This window comes from Osmerus eperlanus, unplaced genomic scaffold, assembly GCF_963692335.1.
Source record: "Osmerus eperlanus unplaced genomic scaffold, fOsmEpe2.1 SCAFFOLD_241, whole genome shotgun sequence".
Lineage (NCBI taxonomy): Eukaryota > Metazoa > Chordata > Actinopteri > Osmeriformes > Osmeridae > Osmerus > Osmerus eperlanus.
Genome location: NW_026911520.1, coordinates 17,501 through 36,905, shown reverse-complemented (window position 1 = coordinate 36,905; position 19,405 = coordinate 17,501). Strand labels below are relative to the sequence as shown.

The 19,405-nt window shown below is 47.7% G+C and overlaps 1 protein-coding gene across 1 annotated transcript in view; it reads right to left on the bottom strand.

Annotated features, from left to right (window-relative positions):
- Positions 1 to 11,330: 11,330 nt before the first annotated feature.
- LOC134016174 (glutamate receptor ionotropic, NMDA 2C-like) overlaps positions 11,331 to 19,405 on the bottom strand; it is a 19,853-nt gene continuing 11,778 nt past the window's right edge. The window contains exons 2-4 of the mRNA XM_062455566.1: positions 12,026 to 12,260; positions 11,552 to 11,782; positions 11,331 to 11,345 (exon numbers count right to left, since the gene is read on the bottom strand). Coding sequence (XP_062311550.1) covers positions 11,331 to 11,345; positions 11,552 to 11,782; positions 12,026 to 12,244 — 465 coding nt within the window. The 5' untranslated portion in view covers positions 12,245 to 12,260. The remainder of the gene's footprint in view (positions 11,346 to 11,551; positions 11,783 to 12,025; positions 12,261 to 19,405) is intronic.

Below are 19,405 nucleotides of genomic sequence, written 5' to 3'. Positions count from 1 at the left end.
ACTAGGATTACCTAGTTACCTCGTCATGCTATTATTATGAAATAATTCCATAGTTGTATCATATGTAATGATGATAATTGACAATGGTTATTAGATTATTGAATTTTATAACAAGTTATTATAATATGATGTTACTATAATATCATAACATCTAGCATAGTTTATAACTATGTTGTAGTCCTGGCAAACCTAATTGTTGATACTATGATTGATATATAATATGATTATACTATGACTATACAATAATTTTTTTTTTTGGTATATACTATTACATTACACAGTGTTCCTACAGGTTAGCCTGAGGTCAGGTGAGGTCAGGGGAGGTCAGGTGAGGTCAGGGAGGTCAGGAGAGGTCAGGTGAGGTCAGGGGAGGTCAGGGGAGGTCAGGTGAGGTCAGGGGAGGTCAGGGGAGGTCAGGGGAGGTCAGGTGAGGTCAGGGGAGGTCAGGGGAGGTCAGGTGAGGTCAGGGGAGGTCAGGGGAGGTCAGGGGAGGTCAGGGGAGGTCAGGTGTGTCTGAAGGAGAGCAGCTGACCTGGGCGTCTATCTGCTGGAGCAGTCTCTTGGCTCGGAGGTCATTGAGCCCGTCGGCTGACATGTCAAGGTCAGGACGTCCTGCAGTTCCCACAGGAAGTAGGAAGTGTCGATGAAGGCCTTGACGTAGTCTATGTAGGTCTCGTACCCGGGGTACAGGCTGGTGACCACCACGAAGCTGTCCCAGTTATACTCCTCCATCACCTGCAACAAGCCAATCAGAACAGCCACTCAATCAAACAAACAACCAATGAGGCCAATCAGAACAAGCCTTCAATCTAACAACCAAATAACTAACAGAATAACCATTCACTCAAACTAAGCAATCAAATAATTAATTCCCAATTAATCAATCAACCTAACACAATCATATGCATCTATATAGAGCACATGTGACAGGAGAAGCGGTGGCGGATGAGGTGGATTAAGGGCAGAATGAGCAGATGAGATGGAGGAGACGCACCTTGAACATGCCGTTGATCTGCTGCGCAACAGAGGAACCTAGCTGGAGGAAGGTGGAGCCTCTCCCTGCACAGAGAAGAGAGAGAGAGGGGGGAGGGAGGAGAGGGGGAGGAGGAGAAGAGAGAGGGGGGAGGGGGAGGAGAGAGGGGCGAGGAAGCATGGAGGAGGGGGAAGAGGAGACGGGGGAGGAGGGAGGGGAGAGGGGGGAGGGAGCAGGGAGGGAGGGGGGGGAGGAAGAGGAGAGGGGGGGAGGAGGGAGGAGGAGAGGGGGTAGGAGGAGAACGAGGGCGAGGAAGGGGGAGAGAGAGAGAGAGAGAGAGAGAGAGAGAGAGCGAGAGAGAGGGGGAGGGAGAGAGGGGGAGGATGGCAGAAGGTACGGAGAGAAAAAGAAACAGAAGGGAAGAGAAGACCTTTAAGGTTAGTTAGGCTCATTACTTAAAGTTAATTTATCTAACAAGTGAGATTAAAGTAAGATAATTCACTTTAGCTAATGGGAGATGAGCTTTCTAGATTGGCCACCTGGAGAGGAGAAGAACATTATCCAGCCGACTGACGCAGATATCTGGACCCTCGCACAGACATGTAGACACACACACATCACTATGATTTACTCTATGACTATTTTCTGTACTCAGAGGGCTAGTGGTCAGTTTCTGGACAATATATGTTTCTGTGTGTACTATATGTTATGTACTGTAAGTGTGTCTGTGCTTACATGTGTGTGTGTGTGTATGTTAGCATTTACATTTTACATTTTGTCATTTAGCAGACGCTCTTATCCAGAGCGACTTACAGTAAGTACAGGGACATTCCCCCGAAGCAAGTAGGTGGAAGTGCCTTGCCCAAGGACACAACGTCATTTTTGCCGGCCAGAATCGAACCAACAACCATCTGATTAATAGCCCGACTCCCTAACCGCTCAGCCATCTGAACCCCGCATTTGAATGTGTATGTGTGGGTGTGTGTGTGTGCATGATTCTGGTGTGTGTGTACTGTAGCTCCATCTGTATTTAGTCTCCAGCATCATTCATCAGCCTAAACCATGTGTCTACCACCTATTGCTGCGGCAACGCTCACCCTCATTCATACGTTTGTCTTGCAGAGAGATGGCACCAGCACAGCACCCAGCCCCCCTGTTCTCCTCCTCATCCCCCTCTCTCTCTCTCTCTCTCTCTCTCTCATCTCTCTCTCTCTCTCTCTCTCTCTCCTCTCTCTCTCTCTCTCTCTCTCTCTCTCATCTCTCTCACTCTCCCCCCCTCTCTCTCTCTCTCCCCTCTCTCTCTCCTCTCTCTCTCTCTCTCTCTCTCTCTCTCTCTCTCTCTCCCCTCTCTCTCTCTCCCCTCTCTCTCTCTCTCTCCCCCCTCTCTCTCTCTCTCTCTCTCTCTTTCTCTCACCCATCTCTTTTTAATATATCTCTTTTCTCTCACTGCTTCTCCTTGACCTTGAGATGAGAGGATATTACAGTTATGATCTAGTAAATGGTTGAGCTTCCGTGGGGAAGATTAATACACCAGGGGTGGTACTGTCAGTTTAATTATTATTATTTTTTTTACATCCAAAGATACATAGCTGAAAGGTGAAGCAATAAAATAAGAATGAAGGGTCGAACCCTGTTCACCTAAGCTTATGTGCCATTAGACCAAAAGGGACATCCTTGAGATCCGGTAATGATACAGGGGGAAGCATAACTGTCGCGAGTCGCGAGATCCAAACCACCTCCACTACGTCAAACCACCTCCACTACGTTCAATACCACGTCAGAGAATCGCACCTTGTTTACATCTATCATCCCCTTGGATCCCATTGACCTGTCTTAAACTTTAAGAGAAATTAATGAATGTTTATTGGATTGGAATTAGACCGTCTGCTCTGGGGATTCATTGCAGGATAATTGCTCAGTGAAACAAAAAAAGGGTCGTAAATCACCCGCATCCATCCTCAGACCTCACTAAGAAAGTGTGATAAAAGTTTGTTTCGGATTTTACATATTTCAGACTAGTGTCAGATCAGATACTCCATTCTTTAATGAGTGTGAATAAACTACGGATTTACAGCCCATCAGAGTTTCATCTCTCTTTTTATCCCCAAATTAAATCCTAAAGACGGTGTTTGGAGTTAGGCAGCGATATTGTACTGTCTGCAGTGCAGCAAAGCACAAAAACAATGACCAGCCTTGTGTTAGGAGGCAGGAAGAGGGAGGGATCCCTGGAGGTGTGTGTGTGTGTGTGTGTGTGTAAGGGGTAGCGAGCCCTCACCTGCCCCAGAACCCCTCCTAGGGAGGATGGGGTGAGCCAAGCCGGTCTAGTGGTCTGGGGCCTTCAGTGTTTGTCCTTGTTCTGTCCACACAGAGAAGAAACAATGGTGCGTGTGTGTGTGTGTGTGGTGTGTGTGTGTCTGTGTTGTGTGTGTCTGTGTTGTGTGTGTCTGTGTTGTGTGTGTTTGTGTTGTGTGTGTTTGTGTCTGCTACTGTTCAGGCTGCTACTCCCAGTCGTATTCCTCTGAGTCAGTCTGTTCTGACTGGAAACTCACATAGTCTCCTCTCTCTCTCCTGTACACTGCCATCAGCCTCTGTCCCATCCCCCCCCTCTCCTCCAATACCTCACGCCATCAGCCTCTGTCCCATCCCCCCCCCTCTCCTCCAATACCTCACGCCATCAGCCTCTGTCCCATCCCCCCCCTCTCCTCCAATACCTCACGCCACCAGCTAACCTCCCACACAGAGCCGCGCGCCCTAACTACATGACATTAGTGCTTTTATGTTCAGAATCGTCTAAAACATCGCATTGCACGTGTAAAATGATCACCTGTAACACGTTCCATTTGACCACTGCATGGAAACAGCCATCTGTTTCACTAATGAAACTGTGTTGATCCTTACTTGAGCAGATACTCCGTGTGTGTTATGTAAATGTCCATGTGTAAATGATTTAGCTCTGGCCCTGGACAGAGATGAATAGGTAGCATTGTAGACGGGCCTGCAGCACCGGTACGCACTCACACTCTCATTCTAGAACAGTCTTTCTCAAACACACAAACACACGCTCTTTGTAGCACACACACACTTAACTTCTTTCTCACACACACACACACCTACACACACACACACACACACACACACACAGTGAAGAGAGCTGGGTATCTTATGTAGGTTGGTCACGGAGCCTGGGAGAAGAAGGTATAAATCTACTCATTTTCTCCTTCCTCTCACTGTCCTGCAGCAAATCTGTCAAAGTTATTGCCTTATTCCTGCGTGTGCACGTCCACTCGACTGGCCCCAGCATTCATCTGACATAGTGCAACATCTATTTGCCTCTGGGTATGCCTGTGAGATTGTGTGCGTGTCGGATGGTATGTCCTTGTGTTGTGTCTGGGTCTGCGTGCAAGTGCGTCCAAGCGTGCATGTGTGGAACTGTGTTTTCTTTTCCCCGTCGATGTGCTTGATGTCCGTGTTTGTCTTGTGAGTGTGCGCGCACGTGTGTGTCTATTATCACACTGTGCCTTGCTGCCAAACACCACCCTGAGGGTATATTAGAGAAAAGCCCCCTGCTAAGTGTGATCTCAAATGCTCAATTAGCCTAGCACACACAGTTACTGCGCTACAAATGAGCCTGTGGTGCTAGCTAAGCTATGCTACTCAATCCAACTAGAACAATATCATACTGTCAAGTCTCTGAGGGATGTACTTTTGAGCAAAATGCCCGATGTTTATTTATTTTGGCTGGGCGATTATGAAAACATAATTACTCCAGCAAGGGAACCTTTTTGTAGCAGATTTTATTTTCCAATTTTAGGAGAAAATGTTGAATGTTTTGTTGAAGGCCGAGCTGTAAAGTAACTTGTTCCACTACAGACAACGGCAACGAAAATCTAGCGATTCGCTGGCGCGGGTGGCCTGTACATTTACATTTAGTCATTTAGCAGACGCTCTTATCCAGAGCGACTTACAGTAAGTACAGGGACATTCCCCCCGAAGCAAGTAGGGTGAAGTGCCTTGCCCAGGGACACAACGTCATTTGGCACAGCCGGGAATCTAACTGGCAACCTTCAGGTTACTAGCCCGACTCCCTCACCGCTCAGCCACCTGACTCTGGCCTGTATAGGCCACACACTCGTGGTGCAAAAGGTGGGTCACAATGACCCGAAGGCAGCACAAGGGCTAGCATAGTGAAGCTAGCAGTAAGCCACGTTAGTAGAATGATGAGTGTAGGTTTCTAGATCCATTTTCCTACCGGCCTCAAGATCAATCGGGACAACACCTCACTTCTCCAAAACTCTGGGTCAGAACTCATTACATTTAGTCACTTAGCAGACGCTCTTATCCAGAGCGTCATTAGACCTGAAAGCACTTTAATAAGGGTACGGATGGGAAAGCATTTTAAAATTCACTAATCTGTTGGCAGAAACGGAGGGTGGAGGTAGTCTTGGTGCTTTAACCAATGACTGTCTTCATTATTTTCATCGAACATAAATTAAGAAGTTAATTGTGTGTTAAGGACATAGGAAACTTCACTAGATCCAGATTATTCGATGTGATTTCACTCAAAATTGTGTCATTTATCTACCTCCACTGCAGGAATTAAATGCAATTTTTTTTTTTTTTACTATTCTTCTCAGTTGAGTTTTTCGCTGTCAAAAACAAAACAAAAATAACATATATATAGCTTCATCACAAAAAAGTAACACAATATGCCAGGGTTTCTGTGGTGAAGGAGATTAATGCCATCACTTTCTCATCTTAGGTTGTAACATTGACTTGTAATATGTTAGCAAACACAGACGGGATGGCTAGTATTGGTGGTTTAAACAAATTACTTTCTGTATTGTTTTAGTGACAGAAATGAAAAGGTTAAACGGTCGTAAGGACTTTTAGGAATGGAAAGTGTGTTCCTCCTCTGAACTCACTTGAGAGCAAAGGCCGTGAAAAGGATTGCTATTGATTAAAATATTGATGCAACGCAGTTCAAATAATGAATAAAACATATATAAGTTTATTATACATTGCATATACGGAATATTTATTTATTTAATTGTAAATTACGGTTTTGCAGTGTTTTATTCTCCAGCCATTGCAATATAACTTGGTTTTGAATCGGCCATTTGAAAAAACGACGTGATAAAGAAGAAGAAAAAAGAAAAATAGAACGACTTTAAGGAATGCTGAATTTTGTTTTATATAAATTAAAAGACAATAAAATGCGTTTTATCTAGACCTGGGACTGTTTGAAAACATCAATCGTTAAACCTTTCCTACCTGAAACTGCTGACAAACACACAAAACACGCCACACTTCCTGGAATCAAACAATATTATACGGGTCGATAAAGTTTATTTGAAGAATGTTGCTCAAAGCATATAGTTGTGGCAGCTGTTATTGATGTGGAAAGGTTTCCCAGGATGGGCAGAGAGAAACATGGAGACTGAGGAAAAGAAAAGGGGGAAAGAGAGTAGAGGGAGAAGATGAGGAACACAACAGTAAACAGTAGGAGTGAGTCGTGGCTGATAGCTGTGGCATATGTCCCTCCCTCCCTCCCTCCCTCCCTCCCTCCCTCCCTCCCTCCCTCCCTCCCTCCCTCCCTCCCTCCCTCCCTCCCTCCCCCCCCCCCCCCTCTCTCTCTCTCTCTCTCTCTCTCTCTCTCTCTCTCTCTCTCTCTCTCTCTCTCTCTCTCTCTCTCTCTCTCTCTCCCACCCTCTCTCTCTCTCTCTCTCTCTCTCTCTCTCTCTCTCTCCCACCCTCTCTCTCTCTCTCTCTCTCCCTCCTCGAGTCTCTCTCCATACGTAGGGATGAGTGGTGGCTGTTAGCTGTGGCATATGTGTGCTCACACCTCCCAGTGTGATGAGGCCCTGGCAGCTTTACCCTGGGCTCTGGACGAGCTGACGTCACACACTCCCTGGCACCCACGCGGCACACACACACACACTTTGTCCTTTGCTGAGACGGTAGAGGGGAGAGAGGGAGGAAGGAGAGAGAAAGAGAGAACGAGCGGTGCTGTTAGATAGCACAGAAAGACAAAGATCAAAGAGAGAAAGAGAGATACACAGGTAGATAATGTGGGGCTGAGAAAGAGAGAAACTGAAATGAAGAGAAAGAGGGAGGGAGGGAGGGAGGGAGGGAGGAAGAGAAGTTGTGAGAGACAGAGAGAGGTAAAGGCTCTGTAGAATGACTGGTGTATGTGTGGCAGAGTCAGTACCTAACTGTTGAATATTACTCATCTGTACCGCAAACAAAGGAGGGGTATTCAGGGTACCAAACCTGCTTCTCCACCCTCCCCCTTGTTTCTCTTCCCCCTTCCTCTCTTTTCCTTCCTTCCTCCCTCCCTCTCTTCTCCTCCCTCCCTCTCTCCTCCTTAGTTTCCTCCTCCTTCCTCTCTACTGCTAAAATTCTCCCTCATCCCTCCCCTGTCTGGCTTCTTAACATTCAGGGCGCGCGTGCTAAACATGATTACCGATATTGATTCATCCACGGTCTGTTATGTGAACAGGGCCGTGAGTAATGATTGATCAGTGATAAATCACCAATAGAGGACCAGCTTTGATTTGGATTTCCATCAGCGCCTGATGTATAGTAACACGCTTCACAGGCCAGATTAGAATCTTCTCTCTCTATGTGTTTATCTCTTTCTCTCCCCTGTCTCTCTCTTTCTCCTTTCTTTCTTTCTCTCTCCCTGCTTTCTGTACGACTCTCTCTATCTTTCTCCCAGTCTCTTAAACTCCTTCTCCATCTCTCTCACAGAAAAGAAACTATTCATGCCTCTTTTCCCATTCCGCTTCTCTCCTTCTTTGATTGTGTTCTCTGAAGGCTTTCTCCTTTTCTCCCTCTCTCCTTTTCTCCCTCTCTCCTTCTCTCCCTCTCTCCCTCTCTCCCTCTCTCCTTCTCTCCCTCTCTCCTTCTCTCCCTCTCTTCTTCTCTCCTTCTCTCCCTCTCTCCTTTTCTGCTTCTTTCAGTGACATCAGACTCATTCTGTCGCCTCGGAGGAAAAATGAATGAGTTTACAGTTTTGGCTGTTGGCTTGTTGACCACCTTGGATAGTATCCCACCAATCAATCTCTTAGAGAGCTACCTCTCTTCTCTTCCTCTCCTTTCCTCTCCTCCCCCTCCCTTCCCCTGCCCTGCCTCCCCCTGTCCTCTCTCCTCCTTCCATCCATCTGAGGCTCTATCAGATATCGAGGATGGCATACTGTATACACACCATCACTCTCAAACGAAGTCATTAATATTCATTTCTTCAGATCATTAAAAGTTGTGCAGTTATCAAGTTTGACAGCTTCTGAAAATGTACCTTCAACAGATGAGCAAACGATTAATATTCCTTCATATTAAATACAAATCTTTCCAACATGCACTCTTATATTTAATAGCTGCCAGTGCTTTGGTAATAGCATTACATTTTTTAATGCAATAATTTTATATGAATAATTAGCTTCTGTTGCCCCCATCTTGGGTAATTGCTGATTGAGCAACCTCTCAGGGGCATTAGACAGCAGGTGAATCTTTGATTGCCCCCAGAGAGGCTGTGCACATGGCAGTCATGTTGCCTGGGATGACTGTGGACGTAAAGCTGAACAGTCTCTGAACGAGAGACTGGAAGGAAAGTCCAATTAGTACTGCAGCTGTTAGCGGAATGTGTGTGTGTGTGTGTGTCTGTGTTTATCGCCTAGTTGTTCAACCACTTTATCAATCACCGATGCACAGAGAGATAGAACGAGAGAGAGACAGTGGGAGACAGAGGGAGAGAGAGAGTAAAGGTGATAGATTGAAGTCCATTCATGTAGCTTTCAGAAGAAAAAATCAATTCCATTTCAATGTGATTCAGTAGATACATTTTAAGCAGTTTCATATTGAGCTCGCACGTAAGACTTTAATTTACATTTAGCAGACGCTCTTATCCAGAGCGACTTACAGTAAGTACTGGGACATTCCCCCGAGGCAAGTAGGGTGAAGTGCCTTGCCCAAGGACACAATGTCAGTTGGAATGACCGGGAAACGAACTGGCAACCTTCGGATTACTAGCCCAACTCCCTCACCGCTCAGCCAACTGACTCCCTTAATTTGAATTAAAATATCTGTGGGAGAGTGTGTTAAGCGTGCGCGTGTGTGTGTGTGTGTTGTGAGTGTGTAAACGCATGTTTAGGAGTATTTGCCTCTGTCCCAGTGTTACGGTCTCTCTCTCTCCTCCTATCTGGTACCTCTCAGGTGTGGTGCGTTTCCGGCTGATGACGTGGGCGTGTCCGTCAAGGCTCCTCGTTGGCCAATCATGAGAGCTCCACACTCTATAAGAGTGTCAGTTTGTGTATGTTTTGGGCGGAGGGAGGTTAGAGAGGGAAAAGCTTTGTTTGAGCAAGTTGTGTTATTGAGAGAACTGTGAAAGCTTTGTTAATTGTTTCTTGACCTACTGTGTTTGTAACCCTGGTCCTCACCATAGACGTGTGTGGAGTAGGGCTAGGTGAAGGACAGAGTGCTACATTAACTGATGAAAATCTCAGGTTGAGAGAGCAACTCGGATTTTCCACACTTCAATCCTCTGCGCTGCATACTCAAAGAGCCTGCCACTACACACACACACACCCAAACAGTACAAACACACACCTTACTAGACACTACAACATAAACACATACAAACACCCACCCACACAGACCCTACTTGACACTGCAACACACACACACACACACTGCTATTCTTCTTCTCGTTCCTGTCAGAGCTCACGGTGTCAGTGCCCTCTATCTCCCAGGCTGGGTACATTTACATGTACATTTAGTCATTTAGCAGACGTACTTACAGTAAGTACTGGGCCCTTCCCCCGAGGCAAGTAGGGTGAAGTGCCTAGCCAGGAATCGACCCAGCAACCTTCTGATTAATAGACCGATTCCATAACCGCTCAGCCATCTGACTCCCTTGGTAGAGGATAATGTTCCTAGCCTGTCTACCTGCCGCAGAGTAGCAGCAGAACGCAGCATATCCACAACTGTTTACAGGAGCAGACTGGGGGGGCTGTAAAGGATCGTAATGAGAGAGAGAGAGAGAGAGATAGTGGGAAAGGACGATTGAAAAAGAAAAAAAATGAGGGAGAGGGAAGAGGAAGGAGAGAGGAAGGCAGAGAGGAGAATCTGAGGAAAAAGTCAAGGAGTAAAAGTGAAATAGAGAGAGAGAGGGCAGAGAGAGAGGGCAGAGAAAGAGAGGGCAGAGAGAGAGGGAGAGAGGGCAGAGAGAGAGAGGGCAGAGAGAGAGGGAGAGAGGGCAGAGAGAGAGAGGGCAGAGAGAGAGGGAGAGAGGGCAGAGAGAGAGAGGGCAGAGAGAGAGGGAGAGAGGGCAGAGAGAGAGAGGGCAGAGAGAGAGGGAGAGAGGGCAGAGAGAGAGGGAAAGAGAAATGGAAGAGCTATTCCAGGGTAATTAAAGTTTCTATGTGTGTCTAAGCACCACATGTATTTACTGGCTGGAGGATAACCCAGGCTGAACTCTAAAAGCAATTTAACAGTGGCTCCAAATATCACAAACACCCTCCAATCATTCACCTTCCCTCCTAATCCACACACACGCTCACACACGCAGAGACAGAGACACACACACACACAAACACGCACCCTGACACACACGCACACTGACACACACACACACACACGCTCACACACACAGAGACAAAGGCACACACACACACAGCCTGAGGATTCATTCAGATCTTGGATGTAAGTTAAAAGCTAGACTTTACTGCACACTGGAGATATCTTTGTCTGGCTTTCTGCTAAAAATATTTACTTTGTGCTTTAATACAGCATCCAACTGAATCATGCTCCAGACTGAGCTGAAAACAATGGTTTCAGGAAGTAGATCTAATATTTAATGGAGGAAACAGGAAGTAGGTCTGAAATTTAATGGAGGAAACAGGAAGTAGATCTCATATTTAATGGAAGTCAACGGCTGTTTACTGTTGTGTGTGTGTGTGTGTGTGTGTGCTGGGAGGATGTGTGTGTGTGTGTGTGTGTGTATGTGTGTGTGTGTGTGTGTGTGTGTGTGGGAGGATGTGTGTGTGTGTGCTGGGAGGATGTGTGTGTGTGTGTGTGTGCTGGGAGGATGTGTGTGTGTGTGTGTGTGGGAGGAGAGCCACCCTCTACTCATGTCCACGTTAGCTCTGCTTTGTTACCAGTAAACACTCAACCCTTAATCAGTATTCCCACCAAGCTGCGTTCACCAAAACTCCCCTTGAACACCAGCTGATGTGTCCTGGGGCTAGCTCTCTGAGCACATGTGCATCTGAGGCTTTGATAGTGCCAGAGCTCTCTGAATACTCTCTGGGCTTAGCTTTCAACCCCAGTCACAGCCTGTCTAGACAGACTCCACTTAGCATCAATACTCCTGACTCTAAACACACGGGAAAACCAGCAGCATTATTAAATACGGTCGGTCGTTTTTGTTTTTCGCAAACACTCCCAAGTACTACCCGCCTGCCCACCCGACCACACACACACAAACACTCACACACACATACACTCACACACAAACAAACTCCGAACAGTTACTCCACGTACCGACACACAGACACTCCCTCCTCACACACACACACACACAGCCCTCCCCTCTACCTTGTAGGGCAGCACCACGGCGGAGCCCCCGCTGACCCCGACCAGGGGCACGGCTGTTTGGGTGGAGATGAAGTCCAGCATCTGGGCCACGGCCTCGGAGCCGATGTTGTCCTCGAACACCACGCCGTGCACGCGGTTGGCCGCCAGCGTGTCGCAGATCCTGGTCAGCAGGGCGCGAGGGTTGGTGTTGTTCACCAGCACCGTGATGGGGTTCACCTCCAATCAGAAGCAGAGATTGTGTTTTGACATCCAATCCGAATCCGAGGTGTTTTGAAAAAAAAATTCAATCAGAATGGAAGATTGTTTTATTTTGTTGCGATATTTAAGGCATGTTTAGAGGTGGTTTGACAATGTCCAATCAGAATTCAATGTGTTTTACTAACAGTAAAGAACTAACTTTAACAGTAAAGAGAAGTCAACCAGGAACAAGAAGTCAAAATTGATCAACCAATCAGCTACCTCCAAGGGGAGATCCAGGAAGTTCTCCCGGCTCAGTCGTCCTTTGATCTCCGACTGGTAGGCGGAGCCACTGAAGACCACCGCCACGTTGACCGCCTGCGTGGGCGTGTTGAAGGGCCGCGCCCCCCCCAGGGGGGCGGAGCCTAGGAGGAGGAAGATCGGAAGGAGGCGTGGCCACCACCACGGGGAAGCGTTCCAGTGGCCTTGACGAACGGCCATCTCAGTCTCCTACTGCCTGGTGGGGGGGGTGGGGGGTGGTGGTGGTGGTGGGGGGGGGGGGCAGTTACCATGGAGAGAAGGGGGGGGAGGAGAGAGAAGCAGGTCAAGAAGTCGTCAGGTTCAAATCCCCCCTCTGTGTGGCTCTCTATGGACAGAGGCGGCAGCTAAATGATGCTTATTATTATTATTATTATTAAGAGAGGCAGAAGAAAGAGAGTGATACAGTAAGTAAAGGGGGAGAGAGACTGGAGAGAGACAGGAGAGAGACTGGAGAGACACAGGAGAGAGACTGGAGAGAGACAGGAGAGAGACTGGAGAGAGACTGGAGAGAGACATGAGAGAGACTGGAGAGAGACTGGAGAGAGACTGGAGAGACTGGAGAGAGACTGGAGAGACTGGAGAGAGACTGGAGAGAGACAGGATAGAGACTGGAGAGAGACAGGAGAGAGACAGGATAGAGACTGGAGAGAGACTGGAGAGAGACATGAGAGAGACTGGAGAGAGACTGGAGAGAGACTGGAGAGAGACATGAGAGAGACTGGAGAGAGACTGGAGAGAGACAGGAGAGAGACTGGAGAGAGACTGGAGAGAGACTGGAGAGACACAGAAGAGAGACTGGAGAGAGACAGGAGAGAGACGGGATAGAGACTGGAGAGAGACTGGAGAGAGACATGAGAGAGACTGGAGAGAGACTGGAGAGAGACAGGAGAGAGACAGGAAAGAGACTGGAGAGAGACAGGAGAGACACAGGATAGAGACAGGAGAGAGACTGGAGAGAGACTGGAGAGAGACTGGAGAGAGACTGGAGAGAGACTGGAGAGAGAGACATGAGACAGAGACAGGAGAGAGATAGACAGGAGAGAGAGAGAGACTGGAGAGAGACTGGAGAGAGACTGGAGAGAGACAGGAGAGAGACAGGAGAGAGACAGGAGAGAGACTGGAGAGACACAGGATAGAGACAGGAGAGAGACAGGAGAGAGAAAGGAGAGAGACTGGAGAGAGACTGGAGAGAGACTGGAGAGAGACAGGAGAGAGACAGGAGAGAGACTGGAGAGAGACTGGAGAGAGACTGGAGAGAGAAAGGAGAGAGACTGGAGAGAGACTGGAGAGAGAAAGGAGAGAGACTGGAGAGAGACAGGATAGAGACTGGAGAGAGACTGGAGAGAGACATGAGAGAGACTGGAGAGAGACTGGAGAGAGACAGGAGAGAGACTGGAGAGAGACAGGAGAGAGAAAGGAGAGAGACTGGAGAGAGACTGGAGAGAGACTGGAGAGAGACTGGAGAGAGAGACATGAGACAGAGACAGGAGAGAGATAGACAGGAGAGAGAGAGAGACAGGAGAGAGACTGGAGAGAGACTGGAGAGAGACAGGAGAGAGACAGGAGAGAGACAGGAGAGAGACTGGAGAGACACAGGATAGAGACAGGAGAGAGACAGGAGAGAGAAAGGAGAGAGACTGGAGAGAGACTGGAGAGAGACTGGAGAGAGACAGGAGAGAGACAGGAGAGAGACTGGAGAGAGACTGGAGAGAGACTGGAGAGAGAAAGGAGAGAGACTGGAGAGAGACTGGAGAGAGAAAGGAGAGAGACTGGAGAGAGACTGGAGAGAGACTGGAGAGAGACTGGAGAGGGACTGGAGAGAGACATTTACATTTATTCATTTAGCAGACGCTTTTATCCAAAGCGACTTCCAAGAGAGAGCTTTACAAAGTGCATAGGTCACTGATCATAACAACAAGATAGCCACAAAAACATTGCGAGTAGCCAAAACATGAAGCACACATTGTGAACAACCAAAGTAAGTGCCAAAGGGAAGAACCATAAGAGCATGTAGTTAAACAAGTTACAATTAAACAACATGAACCGCTATAAGTGCAAGTGTACCTGTGGAAAAAAAAAACAAGCAACAATAATAAAAACAATATATCACAGCGAGTAATTAAAAAAAAAATCAGAGAGAAGCAGGTCAAGAAGTCGTCAGGTTCAAATCCCCCCTCTGTGTGGCTCTCTATGGACAGAGGCGGCAGCTAAATGATGCTTATTATTATTATTATTATTAAGAGAGGCAGAAGAAAGAGAGTGATACAGTAAGTAAAGGGGGAGAGAGACTGGAGAGAGACAGGAGAGAGACTGGAGAGACACAGGAGAGAGACTGGAGAGAGACAGGAGAGAGACTGGAGAGAGACTGGAGAGAGACATGAGAGAGACTGGAGAGAGACTGGAGAGAGACTGGAGAGACTGGAGAGAGACTGGAGAGACTGGAGAGAGACTGGAGAGAGACAGGATAGAGACTGGAGAGAGACAGGAGAGAGACAGGATAGAGACTGGAGAGAGACTGGAGAGAGACATGAGAGAGACTGGAGAGAGACTGGAGAGAGACTGGAGAGAGACATGAGAGAGACTGGAGAGAGACTGGAGAGAGACAGGAGAGAGACTGGAGAGAGACTGGAGAGAGACTGGAGAGACACAGAAGAGAGACTGGAGAGAGACAGGAGAGAGACAGGATAGAGACTGGAGAGAGACTGGAGAGAGACATGAGAGAGACTGGAGAGAGACTGGAGAGAGACAGGAGAGAGACAGGAAAGAGACTGGAGAGAGACAGGAGAGACACAGGATAGAGACAGGAGAGAGACTGGAGAGAGACTGGAGAGAGACTGGAGAGAGACTGGAGAGAGACTGGAGAGAGAGACATGAGACAGAGACAGGAGAGAGATAGACAGGAGAGAGAGAGAGACTGGAGAGAGACTGGAGAGAGACTGGAGAGAGACAGGAGAGAGACAGGAGAGAGACAGGAGAGAGACTGGAGAGACACAGGATAGAGACAGGAGAGAGACAGGAGAGAGAAAGGAGAGAGACTGGAGAGAGACTGGAGAGAGACTGGAGAGAGACAGGAGAGAGACAGGAGAGAGACTGGAGAGAGACTGGAGAGAGACTGGAGAGAGAAAGGAGAGAGACTGGAGAGAGACTGGAGAGAGAAAGGAGAGAGACTGGAGAGAGACAGGATAGAGACTGGAGAGAGACTGGAGAGAGACATGAGAGAGACTGGAGAGAGACTGGAGAGAGACAGGAGAGAGACTGGAGAGAGACAGGAGAGAGAAAGGAGAGAGACTGGAGAGAGACTGGAGAGAGACTGGAGAGAGACTGGAGAGAGAGACATGAGACAGAGACAGGAGAGAGATAGACAGGAGAGAGAGAGAGACAGGAGAGAGACTGGAGAGAGACTGGAGAGAGACAGGAGAGAGACAGGAGAGAGACAGGAGAGAGACTGGAGAGACACAGGATAGAGACAGGAGAGAGACAGGAGAGAGAAAGGAGAGAGACTGGAGAGAGACTGGAGAGAGACTGGAGAGAGACAGGAGAGAGACAGGAGAGAGACTGGAGAGAGACTGGAGAGAGACTGGAGAGAGAAAGGAGAGAGACTGGAGAGAGACTGGAGAGAGAAAGGAGAGAGACTGGAGAGAGACTGGAGAGAGACTGGAGAGAGACTGGAGAGGGACTGGAGAGAGACATTTACATTTATTCATTTAGCAGACGCTTTTATCCAAAGCGACTTCCAAGAGAGAGCTTTACAAAGTGCATAGGTCACTGATCATAACAACAAGATAGCCACAAAAACATTGCGAGTAGCCAAAACATGAAGCACACATTGTGAACAACCAAAGTAAGTGCCAAAGGGAAGAACCATAAGAGCATGTAGTTAAACAAGTTACAATTAAACAACATGAACCGCTATAAGTGCAAGTGTACCTGTGGAAAAAAAAAACAAGCAACAATAATAAAAACAATATATCACAGCGAGTAATTAAAAAAAAAATCAGTTACCACTAACCACAAGAGCAACAAGTCTCTAAGCAAGAGTCATTGTGATCCTTGAGGAAACTAACATCGGGTCAAGCGAACCATTCCTAAGTACCGTTGTACTCCCGGAACAAGTGCGTCTTGAGCCTTTTCTTGAAGGTGGAGAGACAGTCAGAGACTGGAGAGAGACAGGAGAGAGACTGGAGAGAGACAGGAGAGAGACTGGAGAGAGACTGTTTTGTCTCTCTCCTTTGATACTCAGTTTGATACTGAGTTGAGTTTGATACTGAGAGGCAGAGAACGAGAGGGAAAAAAGACTGTTCGAGACAGCTAGTGAAATTGTGAGTTTGGAGAGAGAAAGGGAAAGAGGGAGTTTAAGATGGACAGCAAGATATAGATGAATTTAGGGTGAGAGAGAAACAGAAAGGTTGAGAGACAGAGAGAGAACCAGACATGCTATTAGATATAGCTGACCATTTTATGTCATGTTGTGAAATGTTGCGATAATGCTGTGTAATCCCAGAGGCTAGCCAGGCTCCACAAAGACACACTTTTGTTTTCGAGGAGCTTAGTTTGATTAACAACCCGTCAGCCTCCTGTAGAGGCCAGTGGTGAGGCCGAGTCCAATAAGCGTGGGCGGATGAGGTCCAAGCTCTCATCCTCGGCCTCAACCCTCGGCCTTGACGACAAACTGCCGTCCTAAATCAATCAGCAGCCCCAGGTCTCTGGGTCTGGCCTCAGCACCGGCCCCAGCCCCAGCCTCAACAAAAGCCTCCAGCCCCGGCCTCATCCCCAGCTTCTGTCCGCCCATGCCCAGACTCGGCCGAGGGGAGTATTTTTAGAGTGTGCCGTGTGTGTTACCCGGCAGTGCGCAGGTGGCCTCCCCCCCCCTCTCCGCTGTTCCTCTACGCAGCCCAGGACAACAGATGGCCCGGCTGTGGTTAATGCCACAGATAGAGAGGACAGGGTCTCTCTTGTGACACTTTGTTTCATTTTATTTTACTCGTCTCCTCATCCCCCACTCCTACAACACCAGGATTTGAATCTACAACACCAGGATTTGGTTCCACGATGCGTTTTGTGGAAGCAAACTACTGATGGACACAGCTATGGGTTTGTTCTGATATTTGAGTGCTGACAGTTTCAGGCCGTGAATCTTTTATAATATTTTCATATCTGATGCAGGTCTCCATGTGTGAACCGAGATCAGAAGACTAAATACTGTACATAAGCCAATCAGACGACCTAGTACATTAACCAATCAGGACAGAACTAATGCAGTCATACAGTATTAGCAGCTGTGTCACATCAGTGAGGGAAGGGAAAAGCCAATCTTCTAAATGCGACCGCATGAAGCCTGTTAATGACCTTACTTTTACATTGAAATCATGAAATCTTTACCTCATCTCCAGGTACTGAATAAATGATCAAATGCAGAAGAACACCTCATCTCTCCTCTCCTCCTCCTCGCTCGTCACAAACCGGCTATTAAAACAACTTTTCTGCTTCCAGAGGTGTGATGTCTTGGCACTGATCTTTCAGCTTTCTATGGCCACAGGGCTAAACAAATCACAGACAAGGTGTTCTTCCACAACTCCCAACCACTGCCTCCAGCACCACCCAAGACATGTTGGCCTCCACCTTCCAGCACACAGCAGCCAACAGCCTTCTGTCCTGTCAGGTCAAACCCACGCCTCCAGCTCCACCCGCCCCACCTGCTCCACCCGCCCCACCTGCCCCACCCGTTCTAACCCGTGTTAGAATCTGTGCTAGCGTGTGTGTTCGAATCTGTGCTAGCATGTGTGTGTGTCAGAATCTGTGCTGGCATGTTTGTGTTAGAAGCTGTGCTAGCGTGTGTGTTCGAATCTGTGCTAGCATGTGTGTGTGTTAGAATATGTGCTGGCATGTTTGTGTTAGAAGCTGTGCTAGCGTGTGTGTTCGAATCTGTGCTAGCATGTGTGTCTGTCAGAATCTGTGCTGGCATGTTTGTGTTAGAAGCTGTGCTAGCGTGTGTGTTAGAATCTGTGCTAGCATGTGTGTGTGTCAGAATCTGTGCTAGCATGTGTGTGTTAGAAGCTGTGCTAGCGTGTGTGTTAGAATCTGTGCTAGCATGTGTGTGTGTTAGAAGCTGTGCTAGCGTGTGTGTGTGGTGCTGTCTGTCACTGAGGGCTGCAGGGTAAAACTCAGAGACTCTGTCCTGACACAGTGATCTGATGCACCATGTCACTATGTGTGGGAACCTGACCCAGGGGGGGGGGGGGGGGGGGCTTGGTGTGTGTGACAGGTGTGTGTGTGTGTGAGGGGGGGAATCGTAATCCCTCTGTAAACAGGCATCACAATTCTACGGCAATGATTCTATCGTGCTTCTGTCACACACATGGATATCACACGCACGCACACACACACACACACACACACACACACACACACACACACACACAGATGACGACACACAGACAAGCCACACACACATACAAGATAAAAACACACCCAGATAAAACACACACATAAATCAGGGTTTATGTGCTCTCTCCTCTCCTCTCTTCCTCCATGTGTGAGTGAATGTGTGCACCAACCCCCTATTCCACTTGCCAGTGTAAATAACTTTGCCCTTGGACCCCCATGATATCCTTTTGGTCTAATGGTACACTACTCAATGTCAATACCAGCCAGAGTTCCAGGTTCAATTCCAGCTGGGCCCATTAGGGTTAATTTAAAAGGGGGGAGTAGCAGAGTGGTTTGTGGAGGCGTCAGTACGTGGTGGAACTGTTAAAAAGCTCTGACCTTCCATACGTTTAATCAAGACGTTGTGTGGGCGGGTATCTGAAGGGCGGGCTCGGGGCGCGGGGATTATACCGGGCAAGATGGCGAAGAGGAAGTGGAGTTAAATTGAACAGGTCTGAGTCATCAGGACCATTCATCTAAAGGTGTAAACTGATCGATATGCTGCAGGTAGCCAGCACAGACTGGTGGGGAAGAACACTGACTGACTAACTCTGATTGTGAGGTAATAGAATGACAAAGGAATAGAATGACAAAGGAACATTCTAGACAGTGAGTTCTATCTGTGTGAGGTAATAGAATGACAAGGGAACATTCTAGACAGTGAGTTCTATCTCCTCAAAGGCCATCTCACTGAGCTTATAAATAGATCAAAAATATTTTATAAATAGCTCATTTTGATATGAACAAGTGTACCCCTGACACACACACACACGCGCACACAAACAGAGCCCGCTGAATGAGAACACAGTCTCAGGAAAGCAGCTTCTCTGTGTTCATATTGTAAATCCTCTCCAGTCCGTGCTTCAGAGCTGTCTGCTCCAGCTAGCATCACACGCCTCTCAGACACTTCAGGGAGGC